The sequence below is a fragment of the Drosophila obscura genome, unplaced genomic scaffold (assembly GCF_018151105.1).
Source record: "Drosophila obscura isolate BZ-5 IFL unplaced genomic scaffold, ASM1815110v1 contig_4, whole genome shotgun sequence".
In the NCBI taxonomy this organism is placed as follows: domain Eukaryota; kingdom Metazoa; phylum Arthropoda; class Insecta; order Diptera; family Drosophilidae; genus Drosophila; species Drosophila obscura.
In genome coordinates, this window is record NW_024542828.1 from 7,033,118 (window position 1) to 7,051,677 (window position 18,560).

The 18,560-nt window shown below is 46.0% G+C and overlaps 7 protein-coding genes and 1 long non-coding RNA gene across 9 annotated transcripts; 3 read left to right on the top strand and 5 right to left on the bottom strand.

Moving 5' to 3' along the window:
* Positions 1 to 26: 26 nt before the first annotated feature.
* LOC111065768 (actin-related protein 5) lies at positions 27 to 2,084 on the top strand (the record flags this gene model as incomplete). The annotated part of the gene is made up of 2 exons (XM_022354158.2): positions 27 to 614; positions 681 to 2,084. Coding segments are annotated over exons 1-2 (1,908 nt in total), but the record flags the coding sequence as incomplete, so codon positions are not given.
* Positions 2,085 to 3,422: 1,338 nt separating this feature from the next.
* LOC121404748 lies at positions 3,423 to 4,379 on the bottom strand. The gene is made up of 2 exons (XM_041594955.1): positions 4,338 to 4,379; positions 3,423 to 4,277 (listed from the first exon to the last, which is right to left on the bottom strand). The coding sequence occupies exons 1-2, from the start codon at positions 4,377 to 4,379 to the stop codon at positions 3,423 to 3,425; spliced, it is 897 nt and encodes a 298-aa protein (XP_041450889.1).
* Positions 4,380 to 4,535: 156 nt separating this feature from the next.
* Positions 4,536 to 6,669, top strand: LOC121404765 (actin-related protein 5). Its single transcript, XM_041595043.1, has 2 exons — positions 4,536 to 5,100; positions 5,167 to 6,669. The coding sequence occupies exons 1-2, from the start codon at positions 4,597 to 4,599 to the stop codon at positions 6,616 to 6,618; spliced, it is 1,956 nt and encodes a 651-aa protein (XP_041450977.1). The 5' UTR covers positions 4,536 to 4,596; the 3' UTR covers positions 6,619 to 6,669.
* LOC111065771 (proteasome assembly chaperone 2) lies at positions 6,603 to 7,483 on the bottom strand. Its single transcript, XM_022354162.2, has one exon. It carries the CDS (start codon positions 7,387 to 7,389, stop codon positions 6,646 to 6,648), a length of 744 nt encoding a protein of 247 aa, XP_022209854.1. The 5' UTR covers positions 7,390 to 7,483; the 3' UTR covers positions 6,603 to 6,645.
* A 180-nt stretch (positions 7,484 to 7,663) lies between these two features.
* On the top strand, positions 7,664 to 9,921 carry LOC111065769 (mediator of RNA polymerase II transcription subunit 17). The gene is made up of 3 exons (XM_022354159.2): positions 7,664 to 7,834; positions 7,895 to 9,650; positions 9,725 to 9,921. Exons 1-3 carry the CDS (start codon positions 7,746 to 7,748, stop codon positions 9,806 to 9,808), a joined length of 1,929 nt encoding a protein of 642 aa, XP_022209851.1. The 5' UTR covers positions 7,664 to 7,745; the 3' UTR covers positions 9,809 to 9,921.
* Positions 9,922 to 9,981: 60 nt separating this feature from the next.
* On the bottom strand, positions 9,982 to 11,198 carry LOC111065774. Its single transcript, XM_022354165.2, has 2 exons — positions 10,188 to 11,198; positions 9,982 to 10,116 (listed from the first exon to the last, which is right to left on the bottom strand). Exons 1-2 carry the CDS (start codon positions 10,461 to 10,463, stop codon positions 9,982 to 9,984), a joined length of 411 nt encoding a protein of 136 aa, XP_022209857.1. The 5' UTR covers positions 10,464 to 11,198.
* Positions 11,199 to 13,674: 2,476 nt separating this feature from the next.
* Positions 13,675 to 15,681, bottom strand: LOC111065818 (single-stranded DNA-binding protein 2). Its single transcript, XM_022354241.2, has one exon. The coding sequence runs from the start codon at positions 15,608 to 15,610 to the stop codon at positions 14,267 to 14,269; it is 1,344 nt and encodes a 447-aa protein (XP_022209933.1). The 5' UTR covers positions 15,611 to 15,681; the 3' UTR covers positions 13,675 to 14,266.
* A 356-nt stretch (positions 15,682 to 16,037) lies between these two features.
* Positions 16,038 to 18,457, bottom strand: LOC111065827. Of its 2 annotated transcripts, none has more exons than XR_005968186.1 (2): positions 18,085 to 18,457; positions 16,038 to 16,150 (listed from the first exon to the last, which is right to left on the bottom strand). It is a non-coding gene; the product is annotated as an uncharacterized LOC111065827 (long non-coding RNA). The 2 variants fall into 2 exon arrangements; XR_002607036.2 differs by lacking the exon at positions 18,085 to 18,457 and adding an exon at positions 17,616 to 17,751.
* Positions 18,458 to 18,560: the final 103 nt, after the last annotated feature.

Consider the following 18,560-nt stretch of genomic DNA (forward strand, 5'->3'; position numbering starts at 1 on the left):
ACCGCGTCGGAAGCTGAATACGCTTACCAACACTTGAGTTTGCCCGCATTTGTTTACCATTTTGCGGATAGGATATTGAAATAGTTAATTCTTTGAATAAAAGCGTGGAAATGGGTTCGCCAAAGCGCGTTTTGGTAATCGACAATGGCTCATACGAATGCCGTGTGGGCTGGAACAACGCCAAGGAGCCGGCGCTGCGATTCAGAAACGTCTTGACCAAACCACGCAAAGATAGAAAGAAGGAAACCACTCCGGGCGCCTCGGAAGGCGCCTCGACACCGGTCGCAGCTGAAGTCCCAGCCGAAATACAAGTGGGCAATGATATAACCAACATCGAAGCAGTGCGGGCTCATCTAAAGTCGCCATTCGAGCGGAACATAATAACGAATTGGAACCATCAGGAGCAGATCTTTGACTATATATTCACCAAAATGGGCTTCGAGGGTGAGCAGAGCATAGCCCATCCAATCGTGCTGACCGAGGCGCTGGCCAATCCCAACTTCTGCCGCCAGAACATGAGCGAACTGCTCTTTGAATGCTATGGCATTCCAGCCGTTTCGTACGGCATCGATGCCCTCTACAGCTGGGAGCACTATCAGCATCGTCGCAAAAAGGTTGAGCGCACATCCATCGTCAAAAAGGGTTGATTTAATTGACAAAGATTTCTGTTCTCATTGCAGGTGTCGGATGCCCTCATCATCTCCTTTGGCTACAGTACCACCCATGTGATTCCAGTGTTGAATGGCAAACTCCAAATGCAGCATGTGCGTCGCCTGAATGTCGGCGGCTATCACATTATCACATATTTGCTATGTCTGATGCAAATGAAGTATCCGGTGCATCTGAATGCCATCTCTATCAGCCGAATGGAGAAGCTCGTACACGAGCACTGCCACATTGCCGTCGACTACAGGGAGGAGCTGCTGAAGTGGGCCCAAATCGACTACTACGAGGAGCACATCATGAAGATACAGCTGCCCTACAATCCGGTTACGGCCACCAACGCTTTGCTCACAGCCGAGCAGAAGCTGGAGAAGCGTCGTGAGTTAGCGATGCGCTTGATAGCGATTAAGAATCGCAGGGAGGGCGAGAAGCTGCGCGAGGATGAGCAACAATTGTTTGTGTACAACAAACTTCGACAGCTTTATGAGCAGGATAAGCTGCAGAAGTTCGAGCTGGCTCTGGCCCAGCAGCAGATTGGCAATCTGGAGGAATTGGACTCGCTCATCAGCACAATTAGTAATCGCATCAAGCGCATCAAGGAGCGGCCCCTGAGCTCACCCAAGCCCAGCAAGGAGCAGCTTAAACTTGATAAAATGCCAAAAGCACCCGCGGGTGTATCCCAGGCGGATTGGTTGGCCGAACTACAGGACAAGCGGGAGCAGCTACTGCAGCGCAAACAGACACGCCAGCAGCAGCGACAGGAACAGGGCAAACGGCACACGCACGCCGCACAGGAGCGGATGCGCATCATCTCGACGCTGGCGCGCAGTGAGAAGCGCCGCAAGGCCAATGGCGAGGAGGAGGACGATGGCTTTGGAATGAACGACAACGACTGGGATGTGTACAAGCGTATCAATCGCTACAACGACGACAGCGATTCGGATGCCGACAATGAGCAGTTGCTGGAGTACGAGAAAATTCTCAGCCACTACGATGTGAACTTTGATGATGGCAATGCAGTGCAGACCCAGAGCGCAGCCGAAAACTATCAATTGCATTTCGGAGTAGAGGATATCCGTGTGCCAGAGATTCTCTTTCAGCCGAGCATGATTGGCTCCTCGGAGGCGGGCCTGGCGGAGTTGATAGCCTTTGTGCTGAAACTGTTCAACGCCCAGGAACAGCAGCGCATGGTGGATCATGTGTATCTCACAGGCGGTTGTGCTCAGCTTCGTGGTCTCAAAGAGCGTCTGGCCAGAGAATTTCAGGAAATGCGTCCATTTCAGTCGAAGTTTTCCATTTACGAATCGGATGAGCACACGCTGAGCGCCTGGTTGGGGGCCTGTGCACAGGCCAGTCAGCCAAACTTCGATCAGACGCTGACCACGCGCAAGGACTACCAGGAACACGGCAGTGAATACTTCAGGCCTCTGCATCCCACACGCGGTTCATTTGTTGCCTCAGATATGCTTCCATTGTCTGCAGAATGACGGGGACCCGCTTGCCCACCTCCGCTCGCAACGTCACCCGTTTTACCGAGGTGTGTATGACCTGCGCCTCCTCGGGTATGGCCGTCAGCACCTCCAGCATGATCCAGAGCTGAACATCGGGCTTGACATTGGGTATGCGCTGGTTCTGAAACGTATCAATCACCTCCTCAATGGCGTTGGGCCACTCGTCCAGCATGTGGACAATATATGCGCCCAATGCAATGCACAGCCGATTGAGGACAATCTTTGGTCCGCCCGCAAACTGCACAATCTTCTCGAGTATCTTTTGCTTGAGCTCCTCGCGGTTCTCCGGCGGCACCTCATTCCAGTGCTTCATCAGCTTGGCGTGCAGGGTGATTGCGCCAAAAAACTGCACTTCTTGACTCTGCGCGGGAAGAGAGAGAGAGTGAGAGAATGGGTGGGTGGTGTAGAGCAGAAGTAGGTGGAACAGCGTAGTATGTATGTGTATGCAGATGCATGCAAGCGTATACATATTGAATTAATTGATGCGCAGGTCATATCTTACCTTGCCCAGTTGCATTAGCTGCCATGAAAATTGCCAGGCTTGTGGGCTGCCCTCGGCCTCCGTAAGCCATTCGTGCGTAATTGCCTGCTCATGGGAGTTTGAGCGATAGAATACGACAACAGCCTCCTCCAGACGTGCAATATCGATGTTCTCCAAATTGATTCGTTCCATTTTGTCGTATTAGCAGTGTCCCGGGTTTCGATTAGATTCAATTGATTCGTTTTCTGTTTTGATGCTGCCTGTAGAAGGCCCAGAGCCCAGACTTTTCCCCAGGATTTTTACGACTCGACTCGGTTTTTCCGAAGATGTTTTTTTTGTGCTGCTTCTTCTTTGCTTATTGACCGAATGTTAGGGTTGCCAGCATAACAAATTCTTGCCGCTTAAACTGATACGACATACAATAAATATGCACTAACCAGACCGATCTGACCATGGATATTGCTTAAGATATTTTAAGCACAAATAAATCTCAATTTTTACACCGATTTGTAACAAAACAATGATCTGTAATTCACAAGTTTGATTTAATGAAAAAATGAAAGCTGTCAACCCTGATAAACGCAAGACTTGTCAATGCTGGCAAGCAGTCCGTCCACCTAACAAGTGACAAGCAGTGCATTAATTTGAAAATCAGGTCAAAAATCAAAAATATATAATTAAACTCTTTAATTGTTCTTCAATTCTTCTGCGTATGTATAATATTGTTATTCATGTTTTAGACCATAAGTAGGTTTCAAGAAATACATCTATGAGAATGAAAAATTCAAGCGCCAAAAACAGTATTTGAGCTTGAAGCCCCGTTCGGAAATTAATGTTTTACTCTCCCGATCAACGTAGAGCACAACTTCCTGATTATCCACAATGATTGAAGCTGCTTTTTCGGCGTAAACGTCACTCTTGGGATCCAACATAGTGCGATCCGTCACAACCCACTTATCCGTCACTATTCCAGTGTTCTGCTGCTCTAATAGCTTAAAAATAATGCTCAATTCCTTGTCCTTAACAATGATTGGCATTATAAATTTGCACTTTATCAAGCCAAAAAACTCAATAAAGCTGGAGCATTTGTAACGGGGAGTCATGGTGCTTGTGCCATTGGTTATCCAGTCACAGGTTTTCTTATCGTCGGATATAATCATTAAATGATTACCAAACCCCTTTACGGAGGCGCTCTCCCTGAATTGGAGCATGCCACAATCCTCGAATGTCTCGAAGAGTTTATGGAAATGCTTCATCAGAGCGCCGAAGCCAGATGTTATTGTGTCAATTTCATTGGTGATTACCAATGCGAATCTACGCTTCTCTGGCATTACACCGGCATAGGTAAGTTCATCCTCATTTCCGACCAGTTGTTTTTTTGCGATGCATGCAACTGTTTCAGTTGCATCCTTAGCCACTTCAGCATTGGTGATATCACCCACAGCAAAAGCTAATTTGACTGGGGCTGCAGGAGGCACAGGTTCGGGGACATCTTTGGCTTTGATTGTTACAGAAATTTCGCTAATTTGCTGCATGTGTGCAGGGATGCCTATGGATGGCTCTAGTTGCGTCTTTAAATCATAGATTGTTGCGTCGTCCTCTATTGTCAAAAATTGCGGCGGCTGCGAAGAAATGTTTGCACTAGATGGTTTCAAATATCATGCAGCATATTTATTGCTCACCGTTGAGTTTTCCGAACACTCCAATTTTAGTTTAACATACATTTTGCAAACAAATTAAAAAATGCACGCCTCACATTTGCGGAATATTTGACAATTACAGTTACGTGCAGGGCTGTCATCTCTTGCATGGTATGGTTTATTCGTGCTATACCGCGTCGGAAGCTGAATACGCTTACCAACACTTGAGTTTGGCCGCATTTGTTTACCATTTTGCGGATAGGATATTGAAATAGTTAATTCTTTGAATAAAAGCGTGGAAATGGGTTCGCCAAAGCGCGTTTTGGTAATCGACAATGGCTCATACGAATGCCGTGTGGGCTGGAACAACGCCAAGGAGCCGGCGCTGCGATTCAGAAACGTCTTGACCAAACCACGCAAAGATAGAAAGAAGGAAACCACTCCGGGCGCCTCGGAAGGCGCCTCGACACCGGTCGCAGCTGAAGTCCCAGCCGAAATACAAGTGGGCAATGATATAACCAACATCGAAGCAGTGCGGGCTCATCTAAAGTCGCCATTCGAGCGGAACATAATAACGAATTGGAACCATCAGGAGCAGATCTTTGACTATATATTCACCAAAATGGGCTTCGAGGGTGAGCAGAGCATAGCCCATCCAATCGTGCTGACAGAGGCGCTGGCCAATCCCAACTTCTGCCGCCAGAACATGAGCGAACTGCTCTTTGAATGCTATGGCATTCCAGCCGTTTCGTACGGCATCGATGCCCTCTACAGCTGGGAGCACTATCAGCATCGTCGCAAAAAGGTTGAGCGCACATCCATCGTCAAAAAGGGTTGATTTAATTGACAAAGATTTCTGTTCTCATTGCAGGTGTCGGATGCCCTCATCATCTCCTTTGGCTACAGTACCACCCATGTGATTCCAGTGTTGAATGGCAAACTCCAAATGCAGCATGTGCGTCGCCTGAATGTCGGCGGCTATCACATTATCACATATTTGCTATGTCTGATGCAAATGAAGTATCCGGTGCATCTGAATGCCATCTCTATCAGCCGAATGGAGAAGCTCGTACACGAGCACTGCCACATTGCCGTCGACTACAGGGAGGAGCTGCTGAAGTGGGCCCAAATCGACTACTACGAGGAGCACATCATGAAGATACAGCTGCCCTACAATCCGGTTACGGCCACCAACGCTTTGCTCACAGCCGAGCAGAAGCTGGAGAAGCGTCGTGAGTTAGCGATGCGCTTGATAGCGATTAAGAATCGCAGGGAGGGCGAGAAGCTGCGCGAGGATGAGCAACAATTGTTTGTGTACAACAAACTTCGACAGCTTTATGAGCAGGATAAGCTGCAGAAGTTCGAGCTGGCTCTGGCCCAGCAGCAGATTGGCAATCTGGAGGAATTGGACTCGCTCATCAGCACAATTAGTAATCGCATCAAGCGCATCAAGGAGCGGCCCCTGAGCTCACCCAAGCCCAGCAAGGAGCAGCTTAAACTTGATAAAATGCCAAAAGCACCCGCGGGTGTATCCCAGGCGGATTGGTTGGCCGAACTACAGGACAAGCGGGAGCAGCTACTGCAGCGCAAACAGACACGCCAGCAGCAGCGACAGGAACAGGGCAAACGGCACACGCACGCCGCACAGGAGCGGATGCGCATCATCTCGACGCTGGCGCGCAGTGAGAAGCGCCGCAAGGCCAATGGCGAGGAGGAGGACGATGGCTTTGGAATGAACGACAACGACTGGGATGTGTACAAGCGTATCAATCGCTACAACGACGACAGCGATTCGGATGCCGACAATGAGCAGTTGCTGGAGTACGAGAAAATTCTCAGCCACTACGATGTGAACTTTGATGATGGCAATGCAGTGCAGACCCAGAGCGCAGCCGAAAACTATCAATTGCATTTCGGCGTAGAGGATATCCGTGTGCCAGAGATTCTCTTTCAGCCGAGCATGATTGGCTCCTCGGAGGCGGGCCTGGCGGAGTTGATAGCCTTTGTGCTGAAACTGTTCAACGCCCAGGAACAGCAGCGCATGGTGGATCATGTGTATCTCACAGGCGGTTGTGCTCAGCTTCGTGGTCTCAAAGAGCGTCTGGCCAGAGAGTTTCAGGAAATGCGTCCATTTCAGTCGAAGTTTTCCATTTACGAATCGGATGAGCACACGCTGAGCGCCTGGCTGGGGGCCTGTGCACAGGCCAGTCAGCCAAACTTCGGTCAGTCGCTGACCACGCGCAAGGACTACCAGGAACACGGCAGTGAATACTTCAGGGAGCATCGTGCTAGCAATCTCTTTTATCCTACACCGAAAGATTAAACATTTATTTGTCCAAAATATAAACAACTAGAAGAGAAACTCTGTTACATCGTTGCCAAACAGCAGGTTCCAGGATTTGGGCACGGTCAACTTGAAGCTACCATCGCCACCGCCGCGTAGCTGCAGGAAGTCCTCGCACAGCTCGTTAAGTTCTCGCACGATCAGACTGGCATCGGTGGAATTGTCGCCCTCGATGAGGTAGCGGAACAGCAGCATGACTTGCACTTGAGCCTCGTCGAAGGCCTGGAACAGCTGCAAGGCGTTGCCGCCACCATAGATGGCCTCTCCGGTGTGCTCCTTCCACTTGATGAGATCGGGATCGCCCAGCTGGGCAGCGTGGGCTAGCTTGAAATTCTCGCTGGCACGATAGGCCCACGGCGATGCCTCAATAACCCGTTTCTCAAAGCCAAAGCTGCCACTGAGAATAATTACCCGCTTCGCACCCTTGACAAGCTCCACCAATTGCTGCTGGAAGCTGCGTGTGTGGCGCGCGATCCATGGAGCCCTGAACTGTATGACCAGCAGCTTGTCCTCCACACCCTCGTACAGCTCACACGATGACACCTTCTCGTTGGGCTCATGCTGGTAGGCGGAGGGCCCGAAGACCGGTATGAGCGCTGGATGTGAAACGGAACCAATGCGCTTCAGCTGCTTGGAGGCAATCAACAGGTCACACGCCAGCTGAGCCGCATTTCCCACGCAAATGCTGGGTATAATGACTGTGTAATCAGTCACATCTAATGTCTCTTGCTTATTCTTAAGAAACAACATAATATTCAATTATTTATTTCGGTTGGAGTCCAAAATGAGAAGTCAAAAAAATGAAAGTAATGTTTTAGTGTTGTGAAATGTTCCAGACAAGGCTCGATACAACTGATGACAACTCTACGAGTGTTTACTATTGTAATATAAATAGATTGAGTGGTTAAAAACTATACATAATATTCGCCGTAATCTGAATAATTTAATTGCATTAATTGGACTGTGTCCTATCCCTTTTTATTTAATATTAATAAAATCGACTACCAATGTTCATTTCAATCGATTAGCCATTGCCGACGTTTAACAACACTACCTCTTTGCTTGCATTTTTTTGCAAATGTTTTCCGGCATATTCGTCAACAAAAATGTCAAATACTGTGAATATATCGGTGGAAACCACTTGCGAGAACCAGATACGGGAAATTGGATATGATGGCACCGAGTTATACCAACCGTAAGTGCACAGTTTGAGTGTAACTGGCTTTTCTCAACAAGTTGTTGGTCAACTTTTCAGACCGCCGACTCTATCCGAGAGCCTGGCCAAGTGTGCGGCCCGCATAGACTTTAGCAAAACATCGCTGGACGATCTGAAGAAGGAGGAGAAGACGGCCGCAGCGGCTGAGGAGGAGAACAAAGATGGCACTCAGTTCCAGGAGAGTCTTTGGCCCTGGGACGCGGTGCGGAATAAGCTGAAAGATGCACTCACCGAAATCTGTGTGCTATCCGATGTGATATCCATAGCCAAGGATAAGCGATATTTGGTGCTAGACCCACTGCTGGAGGAGGGCGACGATACAAAGCCCATTGTGCAGGTTTATAGTCGCAAGAAGGCCATCTCACAGGCGGCCCAGATTTTGCTGAGCGGCGCCGAGCGCCTTCGCAATGCTCACAGCGAACAGCGCAGTCGGAACGTGTCCGACTTTCACATAGAACTGTTGCGTCTACGTCAGAACTGGCGCTTGAAGAAGGTATCCAATGCAATCATAGGAGATCTCAGTTACCGCACAGCCGGATCCAAGTTCGGAATGAGCGGCACCTTCGAGGTGACCAAAGCGGAGGAGGCATCCGACGACGACAGTGCCAGCACCTCGACTACCAGCAGCAGCACAGCCACCAACAATGGCATGCAGATGAAGGCCAGCTCCGCTCTGAGGGTGATTGTTCCGGCTGAGCTGCAAGGTGTGGCCTACATTAAGGTGATCACACAGAAAGACCAAGAGGATCTGTGCACAGCTCAAGTTAATCTAATGGGCCATGGTCCAAACATAACCGCTCAGGTGGGCGTATGGCAGAAGACGCTGGAGTTTGCCCAGAATGTTCTCTTTTGCAAGGAGCTCTTCGCACAGCTTGCACGCGAGGCCATTCAGCTGCAGGCCCCCATTCCGCATGTGGTTATTGGGAATCAGATTCGAGCCACCCTGTTGCCCAATATTCAACTAATTATCTCGCTGTGCCACTCCACCACCTTTGACTCGAATCAACCGGCTCCGATCAACGATCACGATCATGTGCTGGAGCATTCCCTTCACCAGCTGCTGCGGGAGGTTCACTACAAGAACTCGCACCATCCGTTCCCCCATCCGGCGAGTGCTCCACTGGGGCCAACGAAGAAACGCATGCTGGCCGGTCCCATGGCGGCTGATCGTGAAACGCTCCTGGACATGACCAAATCGCAGACCATATTGGAGCAGATCATTGCCCAGGCGCAGCATATATTCATGCGCAAGCGCACCCAATATGTGCTGGATACCCTGGCGAGGGATGTGAAGGATCCACAGATTGTGTCCCACTGGAATGCCATGAATAGTCCGACCATGTCCTGTGTGAAGATTAACATTGTTACCCACGGCTACGATGCCATTGGACGAACTTCACTGGTCATCCATGTCAAGGAGCGCTCCCTGAAGTGCATCTGTCGTGACGGACGCGTCATGCGCTTGTCGTATGAGCCCCAGGAGTTGCGTGACCTAATACTCTGCCAAATCAACTCGCATCAAATCTCCTGCCTGGTGAGCCTGGCCCGCTGCATGGCCTGGACGGTGCTCTCGAACAGCAATCATCTGGGCATTGGCAAGGTGGAGCCTCTGGGCAATGCCAGTTCTTGTCTGCTGGCCTCGCCAAATGGTGATCGCATGATAGCTGTTCAAATACGCTGCGATCCACAAATTGATGTCAAGGTTTACATTGCGAGAAGTCCGCGGCAGGACTTCTTTCCCAGTCCCTTGGTGCCGGAGAAGTTGTGGGAGAATCTGGGTGGCAATTTCAAAGAGGTAGGTGTTCTAGCTGTGTGTTATTAATGCTCTAATGACTATCCGCTAACGCATATTATTCGATTCTTTTCCAGGTGAAGTTTGATAAAATCGAGGGCAAGAGTTTTCTGAACAAAATGGAATTTCTGATGGCTTCACTCACCAGCAATACGGCCTAAGGGGCGGCCCGGCCCTAACAAATATTGTTCGAAACTCGATTTAGTTCTCTGTTTAAGGAATATTAAAAGTAAAAGAATTATAATTAAGGCCTACATATAAATTGATTATCCATCGATCTACTAGTTAGAAATTTGATTTAAATTATCCGCAGAGGTGCTTCAGAGGGCTCGGCTCAATGCATCAAGCTGTAGCTGACGTGATTGTTCCATAGCCGCGGCTGATACAAATGCACCTCCGGTGACATATTCCTCTGATGCATGATGGTGAACGTATCCTCCAGACTCACAACATTAGCCCGATTAGTGCTCTGCAAGCACAAAAAGAATAATCGGTAAACTCTCGCTGGCCGTGAAGAAACTTTGCTTGCTGCTTGCTCACCCAACGTTCCAGATCACAGAAACTGATGTTGTAGTTCTGGCCCCGTGGTTGCAGTGTCAGCACCTCCACCTGATCGACAACAGATTGCGAAAGACGCAAATAAAGTCCGCGATTGGTTGAGAACAGTATGGGAACACGCTTGGCCGGCGCCGAACCGGCTCCAGTTGTGGCACCAGCAATCTGTCGATAGGTCGGACAATGGTTCACCGAGGCTGTAGTCTCCTCTGGCGGCTGTCTGTCCCCAGCAGCGCCAACTGCAGTGCGCACCAGTCCCATGCAAGAGTGGAAACAGGACGCCACTTTGTTGCATTAATGAGAGTAAATGCCAGGCTTGATTTCTTGATTACTTCAGCGGCACTCAAGTGGTATATGATGGACATGCATTTTTCCTTGTCGCCTGGGCCGCAGCTTTATCGATTTTTTGTGCAGCATTTGCCTCAGCGCTTCTATCAGCACTGACCACTGTCCGTTGAGTGTGTAATTAACTGCTCAATTTGTATTGGCCGCCATCGAGCGAGCCGGTTGCCCCGGACAACCCAATGCCATCAACATCCACAATGTACTGTCCACACTGCAGTGCAACTGTCCATTCATTAGCCATGTTCGTGTGCCGGGCCAATTGTCTGACTGTGGTTAGCCCAGACACACGAGCCAGATTACATGCCGCACGCACTTTGCTGCCAAATTGTTCAATTATGACAAAAACAAGAAATCTTTTCCATCTTTTTCCATCGACCCCGCCTGATGTGGTTTGGGATCTACGCCGCCTAATGTGGTTTGGGATCTACCCCGCCTAATGTGGTTTGGGATCTACAAAAACCTATAAATAACTTTCCAGAGTCCAAGGGAATGGATAAACAGATTTTAACTTCAACAACAGGCACAACATGAATTTTCCTTATGCTAAAGAACATGCAGACAGACAGGACATGGATACTTATAAAACATGTAGACAAATCTTATACCTACATCTGATTCGTTTCCCAAATAAACGCCAATTTAAACAAATTAAAAACATTAGATATTTTTTTTTTTACTTTTTACAAATATTGTTTTAAAACTTTATTTCATTTTTATATTATATTGTTGTTGTTGTTTTTTTTTTTTGTTTGTGTTGTGTACTTGTAAATTGTATAATTAACACTAAAATACTTATTTAAACATATTTCCATATTCAATCGGTTTTGTTTTGTATTCATTTCATTTTTTTCGATTTTTTTTTTCTGGGTTACGTTTTTGCCATTTTTTTGTTTTTCTCATTTGTTGTTTTGGGGGGGAGAGGAAGGGGGCATTTATACTTTTGTTTTACTTATAATTCCGCTCCATTATACTTATATTTTTGCTTGTTTTATTTTTATTCATTTAATATAGATCCAGCAATTGAAACGCTTTAACCATAAGCGTTAGTAAATAAATTTAACTTAATTACTATTTAAGTTTTTCTCGCTTGACGCATCATGGATGCGGCGCGGCATGCCACATCGATTTCGATTTATATCATGCAGCGCACATACTATCAATTTTTCTCTCGTATATATTTTAAATTCCGACACATTAAACATATACAATATTTAAAATAGATTTTTTTCATGTTTTGTTTTGTTATATTTTTTTTGTTTTGTTTCTTTAAATTAATTTAGCAATTGATTTGCGTGTGTTTCGTGTGTGTGGTGTTTGTTGTATTATAAAGAAATGTAATTATTTTCTTTATCTATATTCCTTTTGATTTGGGGCTTATAAATTATCTTCGAATCTAATGCTATTATACGGGTGGATTCTCCCTTCTACTGCTGCCCTTCATCAATCATCATCATTATGAATGCGAAATGTGCTGTATCGGGGATATACATATAGATGCAAGCACAGACATATACAATGTGTGTATATATATATATATATTCTATGTACTTTATAAATTGTTTGTTTTGTACAGCATTCATTTTTTTTTTTTTTTTTAGTGTGATATTTTTGAATTAAACGTTTTTGCATTAGGTTAAGGTCTAAGATTTTTTAGGTTTCTACATTTGTGGTTGCCTTTGCTGCCTTTTAAGAAATATATATATATATAATATATATTTGCATATGCATATTAAACAGCTAAATCTTATAGTTATGCGCGTAGCTATTCTGCAATAAATTAGTGCATACAATAGGCTACAATCTGTATCCTTTTCTGGTCTATATGTATATATATACCTACATATATATCTCCTGGTATATAAAGATTTCTATATAAGTTTCTTATGCTGTCCTAATGCACACAATGCCGTGAGGAAATCGAAACAAGTGCAAGCTGTTGCCGATCTCCAAAAACTGAGGGGGAAGTCGCATATACATATAATAAATATATATATATATATGGTATTGCTCGCTGTTAAAAGGAACTTAAATAACAGTTTTCGTTTAAGTTGTTTGGTTAAAATATAAATACACATACACATACACATGAGAGAAAGAACAAACACTAAAAAAAATAATACAACAAAACGTAAAGCAAACGAACAAACAAACAAACAAACAGATAGACAGACGCGAGACAGAAATACAGAATAAAAGCAATACAATACATAGACGGCGGACAGCAAAGTGCCAAGTTTACAATTTGTACAATGAGAATTAAAAAGATAATATTATTTGGGACAAGAACGGGGCCGAACGAGCCGCAAAGAAACGATCTAGACACTGTGCTCGTAGCTCATTGTGCAAAATCAATCGGAGAAGCGTTTTATAAGAACTTGTGTGTGTGTGTGTGTGGTTGGTTGGTTACAATCTATACATATACATGTCCAATAATGCTAGCTATATATACTCAACTATGTGTGTATTTATGTATATATATATCGTTATAAATATTTCATTCATCCATTTTATGCCTTAAGCGATCTTCTGTTGCGCCATGGCTTAACAAAATATTTAATTTGCGTTTATGATTTCTTTCTACAATTATATATATATATATATTATTGGTATATATGTATATGCAAAAACATAAATCACACAAACTAATAAATGTACATACATGGTAGTCACTGCTCTATATATATATATATATATATATACATACAAAAACACACATATATATATATATATATACATACAAAAACACACATATATATATATATATATAAATCTCTATATAATGCTATGGTATCATTAATGGGTTTTTAGTTTAGTAAGCAAGTAAATTGGTATAAATAGTGGAGGGGATAGGGATAGTCAGCGACAGTTCTGAGTGGGTGTTTCGGGGGTGTGGAGTAGAAAGGTAAGTTTGTGTGTGTGTTGCCTGAACTAAACAGAAGACTTGCTAGACTTGTTGCATATTTAAACATTACTTTAAGTATATTTGCTTTTGTTTCTCTTTTATGATTACTCTTGGTTGGTTTTCTCCTTCCCCTTGCGGACTTCTTCCATTCTGCTCTGCTGCTCACGTCGTTCTGCCCTAACCTAACCCCACTGCACTGCTTGCTGTCCTGCCTTTTTGGGGACATTTTCAAGTTGAATTTACGACAAATAAGATTAAAAATACAATACAACAACAAAACGAACTTATCTAAAATCAACAGCGTGTAATACAAGTAGAAATTACAGTGCAGTGTGGGTGTACAGGAAACAGCAACTGGGAACAGATTTCTGTCCGCCCGTTCGTCCGTCTGTTTGATCCTTTTTTTTTTATCGTTATACAGTTTTACATTTTACAAATTGTTGTTTTGCTTTTTTAGTCTATTATATTTAAGGGTTTCTCTATTTCTCATACATGTATTAATTTTAATTACTTTATGCTTATGTATCAAGGATTTTTACTACCGCTTTTGTTTTATGCTTGGTTTTTGTTGTTGTTGTTGTGGTTTTTGTTTTCAGAAATTGTTGTTGCCATTGCTGAGCAGATTGGAGGCTGCCGCACCAAGGGCTGCCGCGGCTATGGATGCCGCTGAGGAGCTGCCCGCCGTGCCATTGGATGCAGCTGCTGCCACAACAGCTGCCACAGCGGCTGCTACCGTATTGAGATGCTGTTGTTGTTGCTGCTGCTGCTGCTGCTGGTGAAGTTGCTGCTGCTGCTGCTGATGATGTTGATGATGTTGTTATGGCATGAAGTAGTCCGGATGATCTGAGTCTTTCTCGAACCGCTTGGCCTCCTCGTGCATGCTCTCCTTGATCTTCAGTATGGCCGCCGATTCGGTTTGATCGTTCTCGCCGGGGCCGCCAAACCCGCCGAGATTATAGTCACCCATGCCGCTGCCAGAGTCCTCGCGTGGCGTTCCCGGTCCCCCGTTGGCTGGTGAGTTTTTCATGCCATCCAGACCGGTGCCGTCTGGGCCACCGCCGCCATTAAGTACAGGACCCATCGAGTTCGGGCCACCGCCCATTGGACCCATGCCGCCGGGCCCGCCACCGCCGCCCCCGCCATCAGGGCCACCGCCCATGGGGAATTCTGGCTTCATAAGTGCATACATACTGTCGCCTGGTCCGCCAACCGGACCACCTTGCGTGTTATCCTGCGGCGAGGGCATTATGGGCGTTCCTGGTCCGGGTGGACCATTCGAGCCGGGGCCGGGTCCGTAATTTCCTGGTGATGATGATGAATACGCATTTAGAGGCGCCGACGCATTGGGCTGCCATTGCGGCGGTCTTCCGCCCGCTCCGCCCATGCCCATTGGCGGCATTCCTCCAGGTCCGGGTGCTGGGCCACGCATTCCGCCCGGCCCGCCATAGCCCATGGGGCCCATACCACCAGGTCCACGAGGCGGATTCATGCGTGGATTCATGGGACCCATGCCGCCACCAGGTCTTGTCGGATCCATACTATTCGGCATCATGGGTTGTCCGGGCGGGCCGTTGAATTCGTTACCCATTCCCTGCATACGCACGCCAGGTCGCGGGCCACCAGGGTATCGGGGTCCGCCCATGAACGGCGGCTGGCCCGGCATCATCTGTGACGGCGGCGGCTGTGGACTGGATGCATGCGTTGGCGGCGACGGCCGCATTGTTGAATTTGGGAAAAAGTTTGGACCCATAGGTCCGCCGGGTCCCATTGGGCCGCCATCACCGCCGGGTGGCATCTGTCCCAGAGGGCTCGGCGCCGGACCGCCAGCGTTGTGTGGTCCGCCGGGACCAATGCCATTCACGCCATAGCCGGAGCTGACGAAGCCGTAATCATGGAAGGCCTTGGCCTCCGAACTGTGATCGCACTGATCCCGACGCTCGGGCGCCGCACAGTACAGATCCCAGAAGACGCACCACCAGGTGTGCAGGAATCCTGGCGGCTCGCCGAGCGTTATGTTCTTCTCCCATCGGATCTCGGAGAGGAATGTTTGTGCCGCCTTCTGGGCGCCCACGTGCAGCAGATATTCGTAGACGTAGAGGGCCAACTTCTCCCGTGCCTGGGCATCTGAGGGGACCGCTGATGTCTTTGATTTTCCGTACATTTTGTTGGTCTCTTGGTTTTTGTTGGTTTATGTTTATGTGATGTTTCTAGTTGCTGCGCGCTGCTGCTGCTGGCTGGTAAGGTGGTTTTCTTTGCTTTTCTTTGCGCTTGCTTCTACTTTGCTTTCGTTTCGCTCTTTTGCTGGTGGTTTGCTTTTTTTTTCTACCAACTTCCACTCTTTATTTAAATTTATATATTTTTATGTACTTTTTCGAGGCTGGCTCTTGGCTGTTGCTCTGCTTCTGGCTTCAGCGGCTGCTCTGCTGCTGTTGTTGTTGTTTTTTAATTGGCCGCGCTTTGAGCTCACGCAGCCGTTCTCTGCCGCTCTATTACTTCCACCATTTTTAATATAATTGTTGTTATTGTATTTCTTTGCAAATGAAAAATAAAACACACTTTGTGCTTTTTAACTTTTTGCGATTTTTTTACAATAAACTTTTAGCGCGCTCTGCGCTGTGTGTCGCCACTTCTTCGTTTTACCGTTTATTTTTTTTTCAGGTATTTTTTTGCCTGATTGTTGCTGCTTCTTCTTGCACAACCACTAAAACAGAAAAAAAGCAAAGAGAGAGAGAGAGCGTGAGTGAGAGAGGGCAAAATGAGCGACATTGTATGTATGTGTGTGTGTTGCAAACTCGTATATATGTATTCATGTGCGTGGCTGTGTGTGTGTGTGTGTACTTGCGTGAGTTCGAGAGAGGGAGCGCGCGCATTGTCGACAAAACGGCACAAGTGCTACACTGACTGCGAATAGTTAAGGTGCACTTTAGTTTATCTATTGTTGAAATATTAGTTAATATGATCAATTGCATTTTTGTATGTCAAAGTAAACACTGTTCAAATTACAACATAAAACACACTCGATTTGAATAAACTTGATAGAATCATTAAAGATGTACGCGAACTTTTTGCATAGACTTTTGTGCGTCGCTGTTCCGCCAGGTGAGTGAGTGAGTGAATGATGCTCTTGGCTGCTCCGTTTGGTCGTTTTGGTAGGTAGCAAAAGGCCAGGCCAGGCCAGCAGCAGGCAACGTAATCTGTCTGTCTACTGTATGTGGCTCCCGCTGTCAAATGGCTATTCAAATCAAAATTCGTCTAGGGAGCTCCCATTTTATTAACACACCACTGTGAGTGAGTGAATGGGTGACAACAGCACAGAAAGAGAGAGAGAGAGAGCCAGGGCGCGTGGCGATAAGGCCAATTGGCTTTACATGGCAGGTGCATCCGTTACTAGGCCCAGGGCCATGAATATCGAATATCTAATGGAGGTTCTACAGAACCCTCTTAAATATAGTCATTAAATAAGCATGAAGTGAATCTCGCACGTGAGAATGATAGCGGCAGGTTACAGCAATGTACTTGGCCCCCACTGTAGCCCACTCGAATATAGTTTATGATGTTTATAGGGAGACTGTCAGCTGTTATCATTGGCCAGATGTTATCAGAAATCTATTATGAAACCAAATAAGGTTTACCCACACCATACCCAGAGAACTATCCAAGAGCAAACTGGGAACGCAAGCCAAGTACACCTTTTTCACTCTAGCCTCTTCATGCAAAGTGGCTACACTTTTTTGTGATGTGATGTCTGACTGTTCCCCTTTTCGGGCTGTTAATCAACCTCGAGAGTGAGTTCCGAGGGCTCTAAAAATCCACCAACTGCTGGCAGAGCAGAGGTTCGTTCTGGCTTGCACTGGCTACAAAATACCGGTCCATCTCTCTCTTTTCTTCTACAACTGCTGATGCTTGCTTGCTTCACCTCTGCTGCTGACGTCGCTGTAGTTGCCCTGCCGCTACCTCTCTCCCTGTTCCCCCCTAAACAGTAGTAGGACAAAAACTACATTACTACCGATATTTCACCATTGTTGTTGTCGATTCGGTTTGCCGTTGTGTCTATGTTGGAGACGTCATCAAATTTGGTACGCGGGTTTTCTCTCGCACGTTCTACTTTTTGCCACACACACTGTCACAAACTCACAGATGGTTGTTTGTTATTGTTGCATACGCACCTTTAGTTACTCTCTTGTTTTAATACTTTTGTTTAAATACATTAACTATTGTTGTATCGTGTATGTTGTTGATTGCAATTTTATCACAAAATCAACAAGAAACACAAACAGACACACAAACTGAGAGGCTGCTGCTGTTGGCTCGTGCGGACAAGAGAGCGAGAACGACGACAACGACAACGAGAGAGTGAGTCGGGGGAGAGAGAGAGAGAGAGAGGAGGAGGAGCAAAAATACGGAATTTTATTACAATCTCATTGATTTTTCGTATTCGTATTTGTCTTTGCGGCTCCCCGGCTCTTCATTTGTTTTGCGCGCATACATATAATTATTTATTATTAAACCGCGCGCTATTTTACTTCGTTTTTTTGTTGCTTTTTGCACCAATTCTCTTCGTTGTGTACTTGTATTCGTGTGTTTTATATGTGGGTATGTATATGTGAGTGTTTTTAATTTCTTTTCTAAACACACTTTTTCGCCTGCTGCTGTTGTTGTTGCTGTAATTTTTGCAAGTTTTCTCTTCACACGAGTTTCATTCGCCTTGCGCTTTGTCCGTGTATTCGACGATTGCTTTTACTGCCCGTTCGGCTGCTGCTGCTTCTTCTTCCACTAAAAATCGGCTCTTTTTTGCCTGTACGAAATTTTCACAGCGAGTTGATTTGTTGAAATGCATTTTAAATGGATTTCATTTCAAAAGCAAACACAGCGTTCACATTTTCACTTCGACTACAAGATTTAATTCGTTTTATTAATTCGTTTTTACGAATTCGTTAATTAAAATCAAAATTCGTATAAATATTTTTTTTTTTGCTACAAGTTGTAGAGCAGTGTGACCGCGGTTTTATCGAAAAAATATACCGTATGAACCTCAAAAGTATACCCAAATATACCTTCGCTTTGCCATTAAATTACCGTAAATATACTGACAGCCTCGATATATTCTTCGA